This window comes from Ranitomeya imitator, chromosome 1 (assembly GCF_032444005.1).
Source record: "Ranitomeya imitator isolate aRanImi1 chromosome 1, aRanImi1.pri, whole genome shotgun sequence".
Taxonomy (NCBI): Eukaryota; Metazoa; Chordata; class Amphibia; order Anura; family Dendrobatidae; genus Ranitomeya; species Ranitomeya imitator.
In genome coordinates this window covers 192,350,226-192,363,446 of record NC_091282.1, presented here as the reverse complement: position 1 = coordinate 192,363,446, position 13,221 = coordinate 192,350,226, and the positions used below count along the sequence as shown (strand labels likewise).

Below are 13,221 nucleotides of genomic sequence, written 5' to 3'. Positions count from 1 at the left end.
CATCCACATCAATTACAGCAGGAAGACAATCAGCCGCCGGGAAGAGGGATGGAGACCGCAGAAACCACGCTCAGCGGACCGGACCGACAGGATTAACATACAGTGCGGGTGAACTTCAAAAGATTTCTTGGTGGGTATACAGGGGGGAGTCAAGTGTTATATAATGATTGATGGACTGAAGCGCAGGAGCTGAATAAAGTCATAGTTCCCTTTAATTGAGGAAAGTCTTGGTCCTGTTGACCTTCATCAGTCACTCAAGCCAAAGGCAGAGGTGCTCTTCTTATAAGTTACCAGAGAAGGTTAGGGGCACAACAGAACATTTGGGGTCTGCGCACTGTTCTGCTCAAATTGTCACATTTCCTAAGTGATCAGATGCTGGAGTGATACTGTGATAAAGGCAGATACATATGTAATAAACGGACCTATGATAGATGGATACTTGCATGAACTGTCTCTGAAGGATATTTTAATTTTATTTCTAACCCTGACTACACTACTCTGTAAAGATAGGAGGTTTAATGTGTCAGAACATTCATCATCTCGGTCATCAGCTTTGTCTTTTTTTTTTTTTTTTATTGCTTGACAGAGCATTATCCTAAAACAGATCCCAGAATATATTGGCTTTTGTACATTTTACTGATGATTACAAGGGTGGCAGACGTCACCTCGGGGTGCCCTGATTCGATAAAGGCATGAAAGCGCAGCCACGTGGCTTGTATTTGCCTGCTGTCTGCAGTAGTTTACAAATGGGGGTTGTTGTCCCTTCTTTGAGTTGTCCACCTGCCAGGTATGAACAATACAATGACAAGTCGCACTTTCTGCAGGTATTCATTCCATAGATATGAGTCTCTCCTATGTGTAGATACATGTCTCAGGCTCCTTATCAGGACAGCCAGTGCCACTTGGCAGCACACTTATCTTACTTTATGCCAGGGAAGACATTTGTATCAGTTTTATCTTGCAGACATTATTTTTTCCATTGTCCCCAATACAACAGGTTCATCAATCATTGATTTGTACATTGTTCTTCTGCAGGGCCATGGCTTTTACCATCCGTATGACAGTGGCCACATAGCAATGACCTACACTGCTCTGTCCAGCTTGCTAATACTGGGTGATGACCTGAGCCGTGTCAATAAAGAGGCATGTCTTGCAGGACTACGCGCTCTCCAGCTGCCTGATGGAAGGTATGTTCCCATGTTTCAGTACTATTTTAAATATGCTTTTTTTTTACTGTATACTGGTAATGTAAAGTGAGATCTGAATAATGTAGACCCAACAATGAGCATCTACATCTTCGCTTAAAGACCCATTTACATGGACGATGTGGTAGCAAGATATGACCACCGATTGGTCAACTTTTACCTATCGATGGTCAGAACAAAGCGAACGATGTAAGGTGAGCGATGGCACAGAGCACATATGCTTCCATAGTTATCCTGAGTCCTGTTTACAGAGGATAATGCACAGCTAAGAACGATTTTCTTTTGTGCTGCACAAAAGATCATTTCTCCTACGCCTCATTGGGGAACACAGGACCATGGGTGTTATGCTGCTGTCACTAGGAGGACACTAAGTTAACACAGAAAGAATAGCTCCTCTCCTGCAGTATACTCCCTTCTGCTGGCTCCAAGTGAACCAGTTCTTGCTTAATGTCTGTAGGAGGCACTTGGGTCTGCTTTTAGATCCCACCTTTTTATTTTCATTTTGTATTTTTATTCTATTTTTTTCTTTAATGGAGCGAATGGGGGCGACGGATCCTTTCGAGGTTCCGATCTCCCCCGAACCATCAACAGGCAAGTACGTGGAGCGTCCCTCCCGTATCCTTTCCTGCAACGTTGGATGCCAGCCCTGAGCTCACCTTACAGGCGACAGTTCCTTCACGTTTCGATCTCCCCCCTCCATAGCAGGCAACCACATGGAGTAGCCCTCCATCTACCTCTCCTGGAGCCAGGTGCATAGCCGGACATAATATGTATGGCGTCCGTGCAGCCCCCCACTGCATCACCACTGATATAGCGGATGACGCAAGGTGGCAGAAGCTCTCCACCCGCTCCCTGACTATGGCGACGGTGGATTGAGCACCGGCCCACCGCACCTACTGTGAGTACACCAGCGGGGGCCGAGGCGTAGGGGGGTCCTGGTCCCTGGGAACAGGGGAGGTCCACAAAAGCCCCTTGTCGATGGGTCATATCGGTCCACAAACGGCGGTCGCGACCAGAGCGGCGGCCGTCCGTGTGCACAAACAGCGGTCGTGGCGCTGCACGCCGCAACTGGCTGTTATAAATTTAGCCCCCGGCTTTCTCAGGTGTACAGGCCGCAAGGCTGGCTCCGCCTGCTTGCAGTTAGCGCCGCCCCCTCTTTCTGGCGCTTCTCGTTCCATGAGAAGCGCCTTTACTTCCTGATCTCGGCAGCCATATTTATCCACCTGCAACACTGATACCGCAGCGCCTATTACAGCGATTGAACAGCCTTCACAGGACCTGGCTATTTTCTGTGGACATATTGCATCACCTCCCCTGGGGACTCAAGACACAGGACCTGGGTAAGCTGCAGAAATATAGCTTAACCCTTCCCCTGCTAGTACGCTATCCTTTCAAGGCGACACTGTCTCAATCTAAGCCTTCCAAAAAGACTGGCAAAACCCACAGTGTGTTTTTTGCTGCTTGTACCACATGTAAGGTTACTTTACCCCGGGGTCACAATATTGCGTTCTGCACAGCTTGTGAACCGGTGACTACTCAGGAACCACCTATTACTGATACTGTACCCAGTGAGCCTAGTCCCCCTGAGTGGGCTACCTCCCTTTTCCGGTCTGTGGCATCCCTGGTCAAAGCAATAGACTCTCTCCGGGACCCTTCCTCTAACCACGGCGCTCACCTATTTACGGATGACGCTCCCAATGGACAGAACCCATTGTCCACTAGGGGTCATACCTTACCAAGGAGCTCTCGCTCTTCCAGGAAAAGGACCCATGCCATTTCCCCAGACCATCACCGGGATTCGGGTTCTGGGAGTTCAATGTTCAATTTCTCATTCCCCCTCTCCTGGGGCTAGTAGAGAACCCTTTTCAGAGGACGATTCTAACACGTCCTTAGATCAGGAATTCCACCACGATCAGGAGACACTCGACTCCCTCATTGACTCATTGAATAAAGCCCTGAAACTAGATGAGGAACCCTTATCTAAAACGGATCATGCTGTGTCCTTTAAGAGGACCAAGCAAGCTCACAGGGTGTTCGCGAATCATCCTGAATTTACCGAAATTGTTGACTCACGGGATCCGCCCAGATAAACTTTTCATAGGGCAGAAGCTCAAGGAATCCAAATATCCCTTTGCCCCGATCTAAGGAAAGATTGGTCACAGTCTCCCCGGTAGATCCTCCGGTATCGCGTTTAGCTACTAAATCTATTTTGTCTTCTTCCGAGGGTGCCTCGGTTAAAAATCCCACTGATCGTCAGATCGACGATCTATCTCGCTCAGCCTTTGAAGCTTCAGCAGTCACACTCTTTCCATCTTTCACCGCTACTTGGGTGGCTAAGGCTATGGCTCATTGGGCTGAAGTCTTACCTTCAGCTGTTCTAGATACCAATCTTCCCCCCGAGGTATAAGATCTCGCTACTCAGATAGCCAGAGCCGGGGATTTTGTAGTGACCGCTTCTCTGGATGCCGCTAACTGCGCTTCACAAGCAGCAGCAAACGCTATCACCATTAGGAGGTCTCTATGGCTCAGAGACTGGCATGCGGATTCAGCTTCCAAAAAGTCGTAAACCTACTTACCATATCAGAGTGGTCGCCTGTTTGGCGAAAAGCTCAATCAGCTTATCTCCGACGCCACTGGAAAGAAGAGCAAATTTCTTCCACAGCAGAGACTCTCTCGGCCCTTTCGGAACCAGCAACAGCAGGCTCGGTTCCGTTTTTTTTCGTTACAACTCAAACTGGTCCCCTACCTCCATATCTTCCGGACCCGGCCGGGCACAACGCAGGAACAGAGGCCCCCATGTCTCATATAAACCTTCCCATTCATGGAGAGGCAGGCCTAGGCAGTCGGGATTCAGAGGGTCCAGACCAGGCAGATCTTCCACACAATGACGCCCTGTGGTATCTGGGGGACACCCTCAAAGTAGGCGGCCGCCTGCTTTTTATCCGCCATGCATGGCTCTCGGTCGTTCATGACAAGTGGGTCCGAGACCTAGTGTCCTCCGGATACAAGATAGAATTTTCATCTCGCCCTCCAAATCGGTTTTTCCTGTCTTCTCCTCCCAGAGCAAAAGCATCAGCGTTCTTCCACGCCATAAACACTCTAAAAGAGGACGGGGTTATTACCCTGGTTCCTCAAAGCGAAAGGTTTCAAGGTTTTTATTCACACCTGTTCATTGTTCCAAAGAAGGACGGTTCGGTACTACCCATACTGGTCCTAAAGCTGTTGAACAAGTTCGTCAGGGTGCGACTTTTCCGAATGGAATCGCTTCGTTCTGTCATTGCTTCAATGGAAAAAGGCGAGTTCTTGGCGTCTATAGACATCCAGGATGCGTACCTTCATATTCCGATTTTTCCATCTCGCCAAAGGTTTCTTCATTTCGCAGTTCAGGAAGAACGTTTTCAATTCGTTGCTCTGCCCTTCGGCCTCGCCACCGCTCCCAGGGTATTCACTGAGGTTATGGCGGCTGCCGTGGCCATCCTCCACACCCGAGGAGTGGTGGTGTTACCGTATCTAGACGATATTCTCATCAAAGGACCTTCTTCTCGCGCCTGCGAGGAGGCCGTGAACATTTCAATAGATACTCTTTCTCGCCTGGGTTGGAAGATAAACTTCACAAAATCCTCCCTAGTGCCGACTCAGCGAATTTCCTTCCTAGGAATGATACTGGACTCGTCCCAGGCGTTGGTGCTTCTTCCTCCGGAAAAGATCTCAGTCTTACAGCGGGAAGCTCAGAAGCTCTCCCAACCTCACACTCACTCTCTGCGCTTCGGTATGAGAGTCCTCGGCAGGATGGTAGCAGCTATGGAGGCGGTCCCGTTTGCTCAATTACACCTCCGCCCCTTACAACATGCCCTACTGGCTGTGTGGGATAGGAACCCGTTCTCTCTCGATCGTCGTTTCCTCCTTCCCCAGCAAGTCAGACAGTCTCTCAGGTGGTGGACATTGAAGTCCTCCCTGACTCAAGGGAAGTCTTTTCTTCCAGTACATTGGCTAGTTGTTACAACAGATGCCAGTCTTCTGGGCTGGGGAGCGGTGTTCCACCATCACACTGCTCAGGGCCGCTGGTCCCTTCAGGAAGCACGCCTCCCGATCAACATCCTGGAAATACGAGCAATCAGGTTGGCTCTTCTCCAATTCCATCCCTTCCTGGCGGGTCGTCCCATCAGGATTCAGTCCGACAATGCCACGGCAGTGGCATTCATCAACCGGCAGGGGGGAACATGCAGCAAGGCAGCCATTACCGAGGTAGGCCACATTCTCCCTTGGGCCGAGGAAAACCGCTCAATGATTTCAGCGGTTCACATCCCGGGAGTGGAAAATTGGGAGGCAGACTTCCTCAGCCGTCTAGGTCTCAACTCCGGGGAGTGGTCTCTCCATCCAGAGATCTTCCACCAGATCTGCTGTCGCTGGGGAACCCCGGACGTGGATCTGATGGCCTCACGGCTAAATTCCAAGGTTCCCGACTTCAAAGCTCGGTCCCACGATCCGGCAGCCATCGGGGCAGATGCACTCGTACACTCGTGGCATCAGTTCCGGCTTCCGTACATATTTCCCCCGCTTTCCTTACTGCCGAGAGTCATCAAGAAGATCAGAGTGGAGGGGATACCAGTAATCCTGATTGCGCCAGATTGGCCGGCAGGGCCTGGTACGCCAAACTAGTTCAACTAGTCGCCGATGTCCCCTGGCGATTTACCGAATCGCGCAGACCTGTTGTCTCAGTGCCCCATTTACCACCAGAACTCCGAGGCCCTGTGTTTGACGGCATGGCCGTTGAGTCCTGGTGCTAACCCAGGCAGGCTTCTCTCTGGAAGTCATTTCTACCATGATCAGCGCTAGAAAGCCTACATCTATGCGTATTTATCATCGCATTTGGAAGACCATTTTTCATGGTGCAAAGACCAGGGACATTCTCCCCTTGAATTTTCCATTCCTTCCATCCTCGAATTCCTTCAATCGGGATTGGACTTAGGTCTCGCCCTTAGTTCTCTCAAGGGGCGGATTACAGCCTTGTCAGTTCTGTTCCAACGCAGGATTGCCAACAGATTACAGGTGAAGACGTTCATTCAGGGAGTCTCCTATGTGGTGCTGCCCTATAAGATGCCGTTGGAACCATGGGACCTTAATTTGGTCCTCGGAGTCTTACAGGAGGCCCCCTTTGAACCTCTGCAGGAGGTTTCCCTATCTTTTTTTCTTTCATGGAAAGTTGCCTTCCTGGTTGCGGTCACGTCCATCAGACGAGTCTCAGAGCTGGCGGCTTTGTCTTGCCAAGTTCCTTTCCTCAATTTTCATCAAGATAAGGTGGTTTTGAGAACATCCCCGTCTTTTCTACCGAAAGTTGTCTCCTCTTTCCACCTCAATGAGGAAATTGTCTTGCCCTCACTCTGTCCGGCACCAGCACATCGCACCGAGAAGGCTCTTCACACACTGGATTTAGTGAGAGCTCTTAGGAGATACGTCTCGTGGGCGGCGTCTTTCCGCAGGTCAGATGCCCTGTTTGTGCTCCCGGAAGGGCCAAGGAAAGGTCTAGCCGCTTTCAAGGCTACGATAGCTGAGTGGATTCGTTCAGATATACAGGAGTCGTACCGAGTTAGAGGTCATCCAGTCCCAGCAGGGATTAAGGCTCATTCTACTCGGTCAGTGGGTGCGTCTTGGGCCATCTGACGCCAGGCATCGGCAGCACAAGTCTGCAGAGCTGTGACTTGGTCCAGCCTGCATACGTTTACAATACATTACCATATCCATTCTCAGGCCTCGGCAGATGCGTCCGTCGGCAGACGAATATTGCAGGCGGCAGTGCCGCATCTGTAACTTGTTGGTACAAGGAGCAATTCCAGTTGGTTGTTCCCCACCCAGGGACTGCTTCAGGATGTCCCATGGTCCTGTGTCCCCCAATGAGGCATAGGAGAAATAGGGATTTTTGTGTACTCACCGTAAAATCCTTTTCTCCGAGCCAATCATTGGGGGACACAGCACCCACTCTGTTAGCCTAACAGCTTTGTTTTTTTCTGTGTTGGCTTGGTTTTTACATAGTTCATCCTTGTTAAATGTTTAAGCTCCTACTGCTTTCTTACCGAACTGGTTCACTTAGAGCCAGCAGGAGGGTGTATTGTATACTGCAGGGGAGGAGCTATTCTTTCTGTGTTAACTTGGGCTTCTTTCACACTTGCGTTGTGTGACGTACGTCGCAATCCGTCGTTTTGGGGGAAAAAAAACGGATCCTGCAAATGTGCCCGCAGGATGCCTTCTTTTTCCCATAGACTTGTATTGTCCGACGGATCGCGACGTATGGCCGTATCTCGCGTCCATCGTGTTTTGGCGGACCGTCGGCACGAAAAAACGTTCAATGTAACGTTTTTTCATACGTCGTGTCCGCCATATTCTACCGCGCATGTGCGGCCAGAACTCGGTCCCCTCCTCCCCGGACTTTAGAATGGGCAGCGGATGCGTTGAAAAACTGCATCCGCTGCCCACGTCGTGACAAATTTTCACAACGTGCATCGGTACGTCGCGCCGACGCTTAGCGACTGACCTGTACCGACGCAAGTGTGAAAGAAGCCTTAGTGTGCTCCTAGTGACAGCAGTATAACACCCATGGTCCTGTGTCCCCCAATGATTGGCTCGGAGAGAAGAATTTTACGGTGAGTACACAGAAAATCCCTATTTTATCCCATGAAGTAGTGTTTTTGCTCATCGGGTGATTGGCAGCATGTTTATATGGCAAGATAATCATGAAATGAGCCTTTTAACAATGTTTGTTCACGATTACCTTGCAGTGTAAAGGTACCGTCACATTTAGCGACGCTCCAGCGATATAGACAACGATCAGACCTAAACTAGATCGCTGGAGCATCGTTGCTTTTGCTGTCAAACATGACGAATCACGCCGACCTGACGACCAAATAAAGTTCTGGACTTTCAGCTACGACCAGCGATGTCACAGCAGGATCCTGATCGCTGCTGCGTGTCAAACACAACGAGATCGCTATCCAGGACGCTGCAACGTCACGGATCGTTGTCGTTCTCGTTGTAAAGTTGCTCAGTGTGAAGGTACCTTAAGTCCACTGGTCTAGGCTGCACAGTAGTCTGCAATGCAAATCCTGAGTCTTTGGCTTTATCTCCATTTGGTGCTTTACACTGCAGCTTTGTGTTCTGTATAAGCACAAGCCCAGTACATGCTCCCCAGATAATCGCTGCATGTTGAGATGATTCTCTTACAGTAGCTAAAGCGCAAATGGGGGGAAAAAACATGAAAGTCTGATAACTGCCATATATACGCTAAGCAAATAAACCTTAGGTGATAATCTGGACTGCTTTGAAGAAGTATTCCGGGTGACAACCAGTCCTGTACATGCTCTAATGTTTAGACAGGATGTCAGTCTGACAGTTTGCACCTATAAAATCTCACCTGTCTGACTCCTCGACCCTCCCTGTCCCTCTGCACATCTGGCCAGGAAACTAAAGGTATCAGAGAAGATGCATGAACTGTCCAAAAGAAAAACTGACTTTGCTGTGTATAACAACCAATCATATGGTATCTTCCATTTTGTATTCTGCTAAAATATAAGCTGTTTTGTGATCTGTTCTATTATTTCTGCTTTATATAAGAGCAGTAGCAGTGATGTAGTAGGCGAGACTCTGCTTTATGCACATAACATTGGATATGGGAAGACCCTGCTGTATACATATCACATAGGATTCGCCGACACACTCTGCTGTATATGCATCATGGAAACAGGAACACATGGGCTACTTGCACAGTGAACAAGTCCGTAGGAACATGTTCACACACCACCAAGAAACTTGAAGACACAAAAGAGCATAGTAAAACCAAAAACACTCAGTTTAAAAAAAAAAAAAAAATCACAGTAATCCGCAAGTGCATTTCCTCTCTGAACCCTGTTCACACAGGTAATATACAGATGATCAGGTTTTTAAATACATCAGATAGGGATTGCATACATCAGTTAGGACTGCTCTTTATGGGTATACCTTGACGTTTGGTGGAGCAGCTTAGTATACATTTTTTGCAAAAAAGTATCAACCAAATACCCTGTTTTTTACATCTTTTTAGTAGCACTTGTGGATTACTGTGATTTTTTTTTTTTTTTTTTTTTGAGTGTTTTTGGTTTTACTATGCTCTTGTGTCTTCATGTATATGCATCATATAGGATAAGTGAGACTGTTGTATATACACATCATACATGAGACACTGAGACTGCTGTATACATCTTCACATAGGATACACTGAGACCCTGCTGTGTACATCCGGTGACAGCAGCTCTCTATCACTGGCTGCCATTATATGAGCAAGATTATTATGTTGAGTCTCTGTCATCATGGAAAATGTAGTCTGTATATCAGAGGGGGGAAGAAAGAATCAAGATGGCAGATAACCCATATATTGCACATTAACATTGTATACGCAAGCCACACAAACCCATCTACATTCTACTTTAGAATAGCCTCTTCTGCCCTATTTAATAAAAACTTGTTTCCACACTCCTGTCTTGGTAAATTATTATCTCTCATCTTACATTTGTGGTCTAGCTAGTTTCTTATATGATACATTAATTGGGGATTTATATATTTATATGGACCACTCTGTTCACTGATTTCTTGTATTTCACCATTTACTATTTATACTATGTTGTTCATGCTGTCTATTACGGTAATTGATTATGTTTTTAGACAAAATGTGTTTTTATCATGTATTATATTTTACCATTTCTGGTTTGTGGTCCAATTTTGGTGAGTTCTATATGTACTTATTTTTTATTTATTAAATATAAAATTTTGTTTTACTTTCTAAATGATGGGACTAGTTACACCCTTCTTTTCTATGATTTATTATAACTTTTGGATAGCCTTCAGGCAATCAAAATACAGCTCCTTGCTCAAGAATGCGGTCCCTGAGAATCTGCTTAGGGGCCTGATAAAAGGTCATCGAGGGCCGTACATGACCTGGGGCCTGAGGTTCCCCACCCCTGCTGTATACCTTTCCATGTTCTGGATTGCATAGAGCATCGGAGGCAATGGGCAATGCCTCCTGTAAACATCAAGATTTAGTGAATTATTTTGGTACGTCACTTTATGATGATCGACATGGAAAACGTTTGGTTTTTTTTGTTTTTTTTTTCTGTGCAGTTTTTGTGCTGTGCCCGAGGGAAGCGAGAATGACATGAGATTTGTGTACTGCGCTTCATGCATTTGTTACATGCTCAATGACTGGTCAGGGATGAATATGGAGAAGTCAATAGAATATATTAGAAGAAGTATGGTAAGTACTTTCTCCATTTTATATCTGGATTTTTTATTTTTTTTTTTTCATTTTTTTGTAGCATTCAGTAGAAGACATTCATTCAAAACACAATAGAATTGTCTATGGAGATTACATCAGAGATAAATTCTTGCTGATGAGAATTGTGTGATCTCTACTATAAAAAGTGGTCTTTCATTCATTGGGTTATCCTGTTTAGAGTAGGAAAAATTGATTTCTTCTGACAATGGTTAGACCTTAAACATTATGTCAAACAAGGATGTCTCGGGAATGTTAAAGGAGTTGTCTGACAGTATCGTCTTCAGTCATCATGCAAGTTCTGGACATACGGACGACACACAGGCAGGTCCCCAGTCTGGCGTCCCATTGTAAGCTAGTCTGGAGAAGAACTTTGTAAAATCGCCTCCTGCTTTGGCAGAAGTTTCCTGTACGAGCCTTGATTGAGAAGTCATATAAAAGGCAGACATGTATTGGTAACTCACTGAAAAGGATTTAAAATGTAAAAAATCTCACAGAATAGGGCAGCCATACTTACTAAACACCACGTCACAATACTAATGTACTAACCAGGTGCAGCAGGTCCCATAATAAAGGCGGGGACCGCACAGGTGCAAAATACTGAAAACAGCCACTTACTAACCCACCAAACATCTATGGTGTGGCGCCTAGTATTAAAAATTCATGCGGATAAGGCTAGTACATTGCGCCAGTCCCATAGATACATGTGGTGCTCAGCGTCTGGCTCACAGCCTATTTGTGATGTCAATTCTATTAGCTCAACACCGTATATTGTACATGCACCCCACAAGGACAGACTCCCTGATTTCCCCAGCCAGCACGAAAAGTCGTACCTGCACCATGGACAAAAATGTGCAACAAAAAGATTAAAAAATGCAGTGTGTAGTGAGCTATATTCCTCTAGGGTGGAGAAGGGAAAGGAGGAACTGATTAGCTACTTGAACGGGGTTGACTTGCCAAGGTTAAGTGCAGAAGACTGTGAATGGATGGATAGACCGCTTGGGGAAGAAGAATTAAAGGCAGCTCTGTCAGGTATGGCGGGGGGGTAGAGCTCCGGGGACTGACGGCATTCCGACTGAGGTCTATTAAATTTTTCAAGATGAACTAGTGCCTAACTTGGAAGGGGTATTCAATAAATCGTTGGAGAGGGGGGTGCTGCCTCCGTCTATGAGGGAAGCTATTGTGGTGGTCATTCCTAAAGCCGACAAGGATCCACTGTTGCTGGAGTCTTACCGACCTATTTCACTTTTAACAGCTGACATTAAGATTTTGGCTAAAGCTCTGGCAAACAGGCTGACCCCAAGTGAGTGATAAATTGATTCATCCAGATCAGTCAGGCTTTATGCCCAATAAATCAACGGCACTCAATTTGAGAAGGCTATATTTAAATATGCAAATTCCCTCTGATAATTCTGGTAAGAGGGCCGTGGTGTCTTTAGATGCCCATAAGGCCTTTGACTGTGTAGAATGGAACTACTTGTGATCAGTGCTGGAAAGGCTGGGATTTGGTCCCAAATTCATTTCCTGGGTAAGGTTGCTATACTCTGATCCAACGGCAAAAATTAGAGTCAACAACAATCTGTCGGAGAGTTTCTCTCTGTTTAGAGGCACTAGGCAGGGGTGTCCGTTGTCCCCGTTGCTTTTCGCTCTTGCAGTTGAACCGTTAGCTGCCACAATAAGAGGTGCACAAGAGGTGAGAGGGTTTATGTATGGTTTAAAAGAGGATAAAGTGGCCTTGTATGCCGATGATATTTTATTATTCCTGGAGGACTCGGAGGGGACCCTACACAATGCGGTGACTATTATTGAGGAATTTGGGAGGTTTTCAGGTCTCATGATTAATTGAGATAAATCTTGTGTGATGTTGATTGACGGGGACAATATTGGCAATGACGGGGGAATCCACCATCCAGATTAAAGGTTGTTCATAAGTTTAAATATTTGGGAGTTCAGATTGCTCTCCCTCTAGCTACTTTTGAGGAATTGAATTTAAGTCCGCTTTTGCAGAAGATTCACACCAAAATTTTGGCATGGAACAAATTACATTTGTCGGTAGTGGGTAGGGTAAATCTTATAAAGATGATTGTAATGCCACAACTTCTTTACGTGTTACATAATTCTCCGATTTGGATTCCACAATGTAGAATTCTCAAGATTAGGTCTCTGTTTGGCGATTTAATTTGGGGGGGTAAGTGTCCTAGGTTTAAACAGGAAATACTCCAAAGGCCCAAGGCAGAAGGGGGGTTGGCACTCCCTAATCCCTGGTTATATTTCTTAGCGGCACAGTGCCAGCATTTAAGGGGGTGGGGGAAAGATTTAGGGAAGGTTCAAACACCCAATTGCTTGAGTTTTTTATTCAATGCAAAGGCTTTGAGTGAGGGTCTGGAAGGGGGCCATTTTCAGAAATTGGGTTTTCAATATTGTACCATTAGATTAATCTATAAGGTATGGGAAACAGTTAAGAGTATTAAGGGCGTGAGTGATATAACTAGACACTCACCGATATGGGGTAATTTGTATTTAACATAGAAAAAACTCAGAAAAAATACATACCATGAGATACGGCCTTCCCAAAACCCTGTCTGATGACAAATGCACACTTAGCAGGATGCAGCAGGCCTCCACTGATAAAGGCTAGATAAATTGTAATGAATACCATTTGTATTATTTTGATTGTTTAATAAAAATCTATCTGATCAAAAAAAATGCAGTGTGATGCAG

The 13,221-nt window shown here is 46.3% G+C and overlaps 1 protein-coding gene across 1 annotated transcript in view; it reads left to right on the top strand.

The window, feature by feature from the left end:
* The window catches only part of PGGT1B (protein geranylgeranyltransferase type I subunit beta), a 61,248-nt gene that overhangs the window by 22,058 nt on the left and 25,969 nt on the right, over positions 1–13,221 (top strand). Inside the window, exons 4-5 of the mRNA XM_069753040.1 lie at positions 1,036–1,187; positions 10,350–10,482. Coding sequence (XP_069609141.1) covers positions 1,036–1,187; positions 10,350–10,482 — 285 coding nt within the window. The remainder of the gene's footprint in view (positions 1–1,035; positions 1,188–10,349; positions 10,483–13,221) is intronic.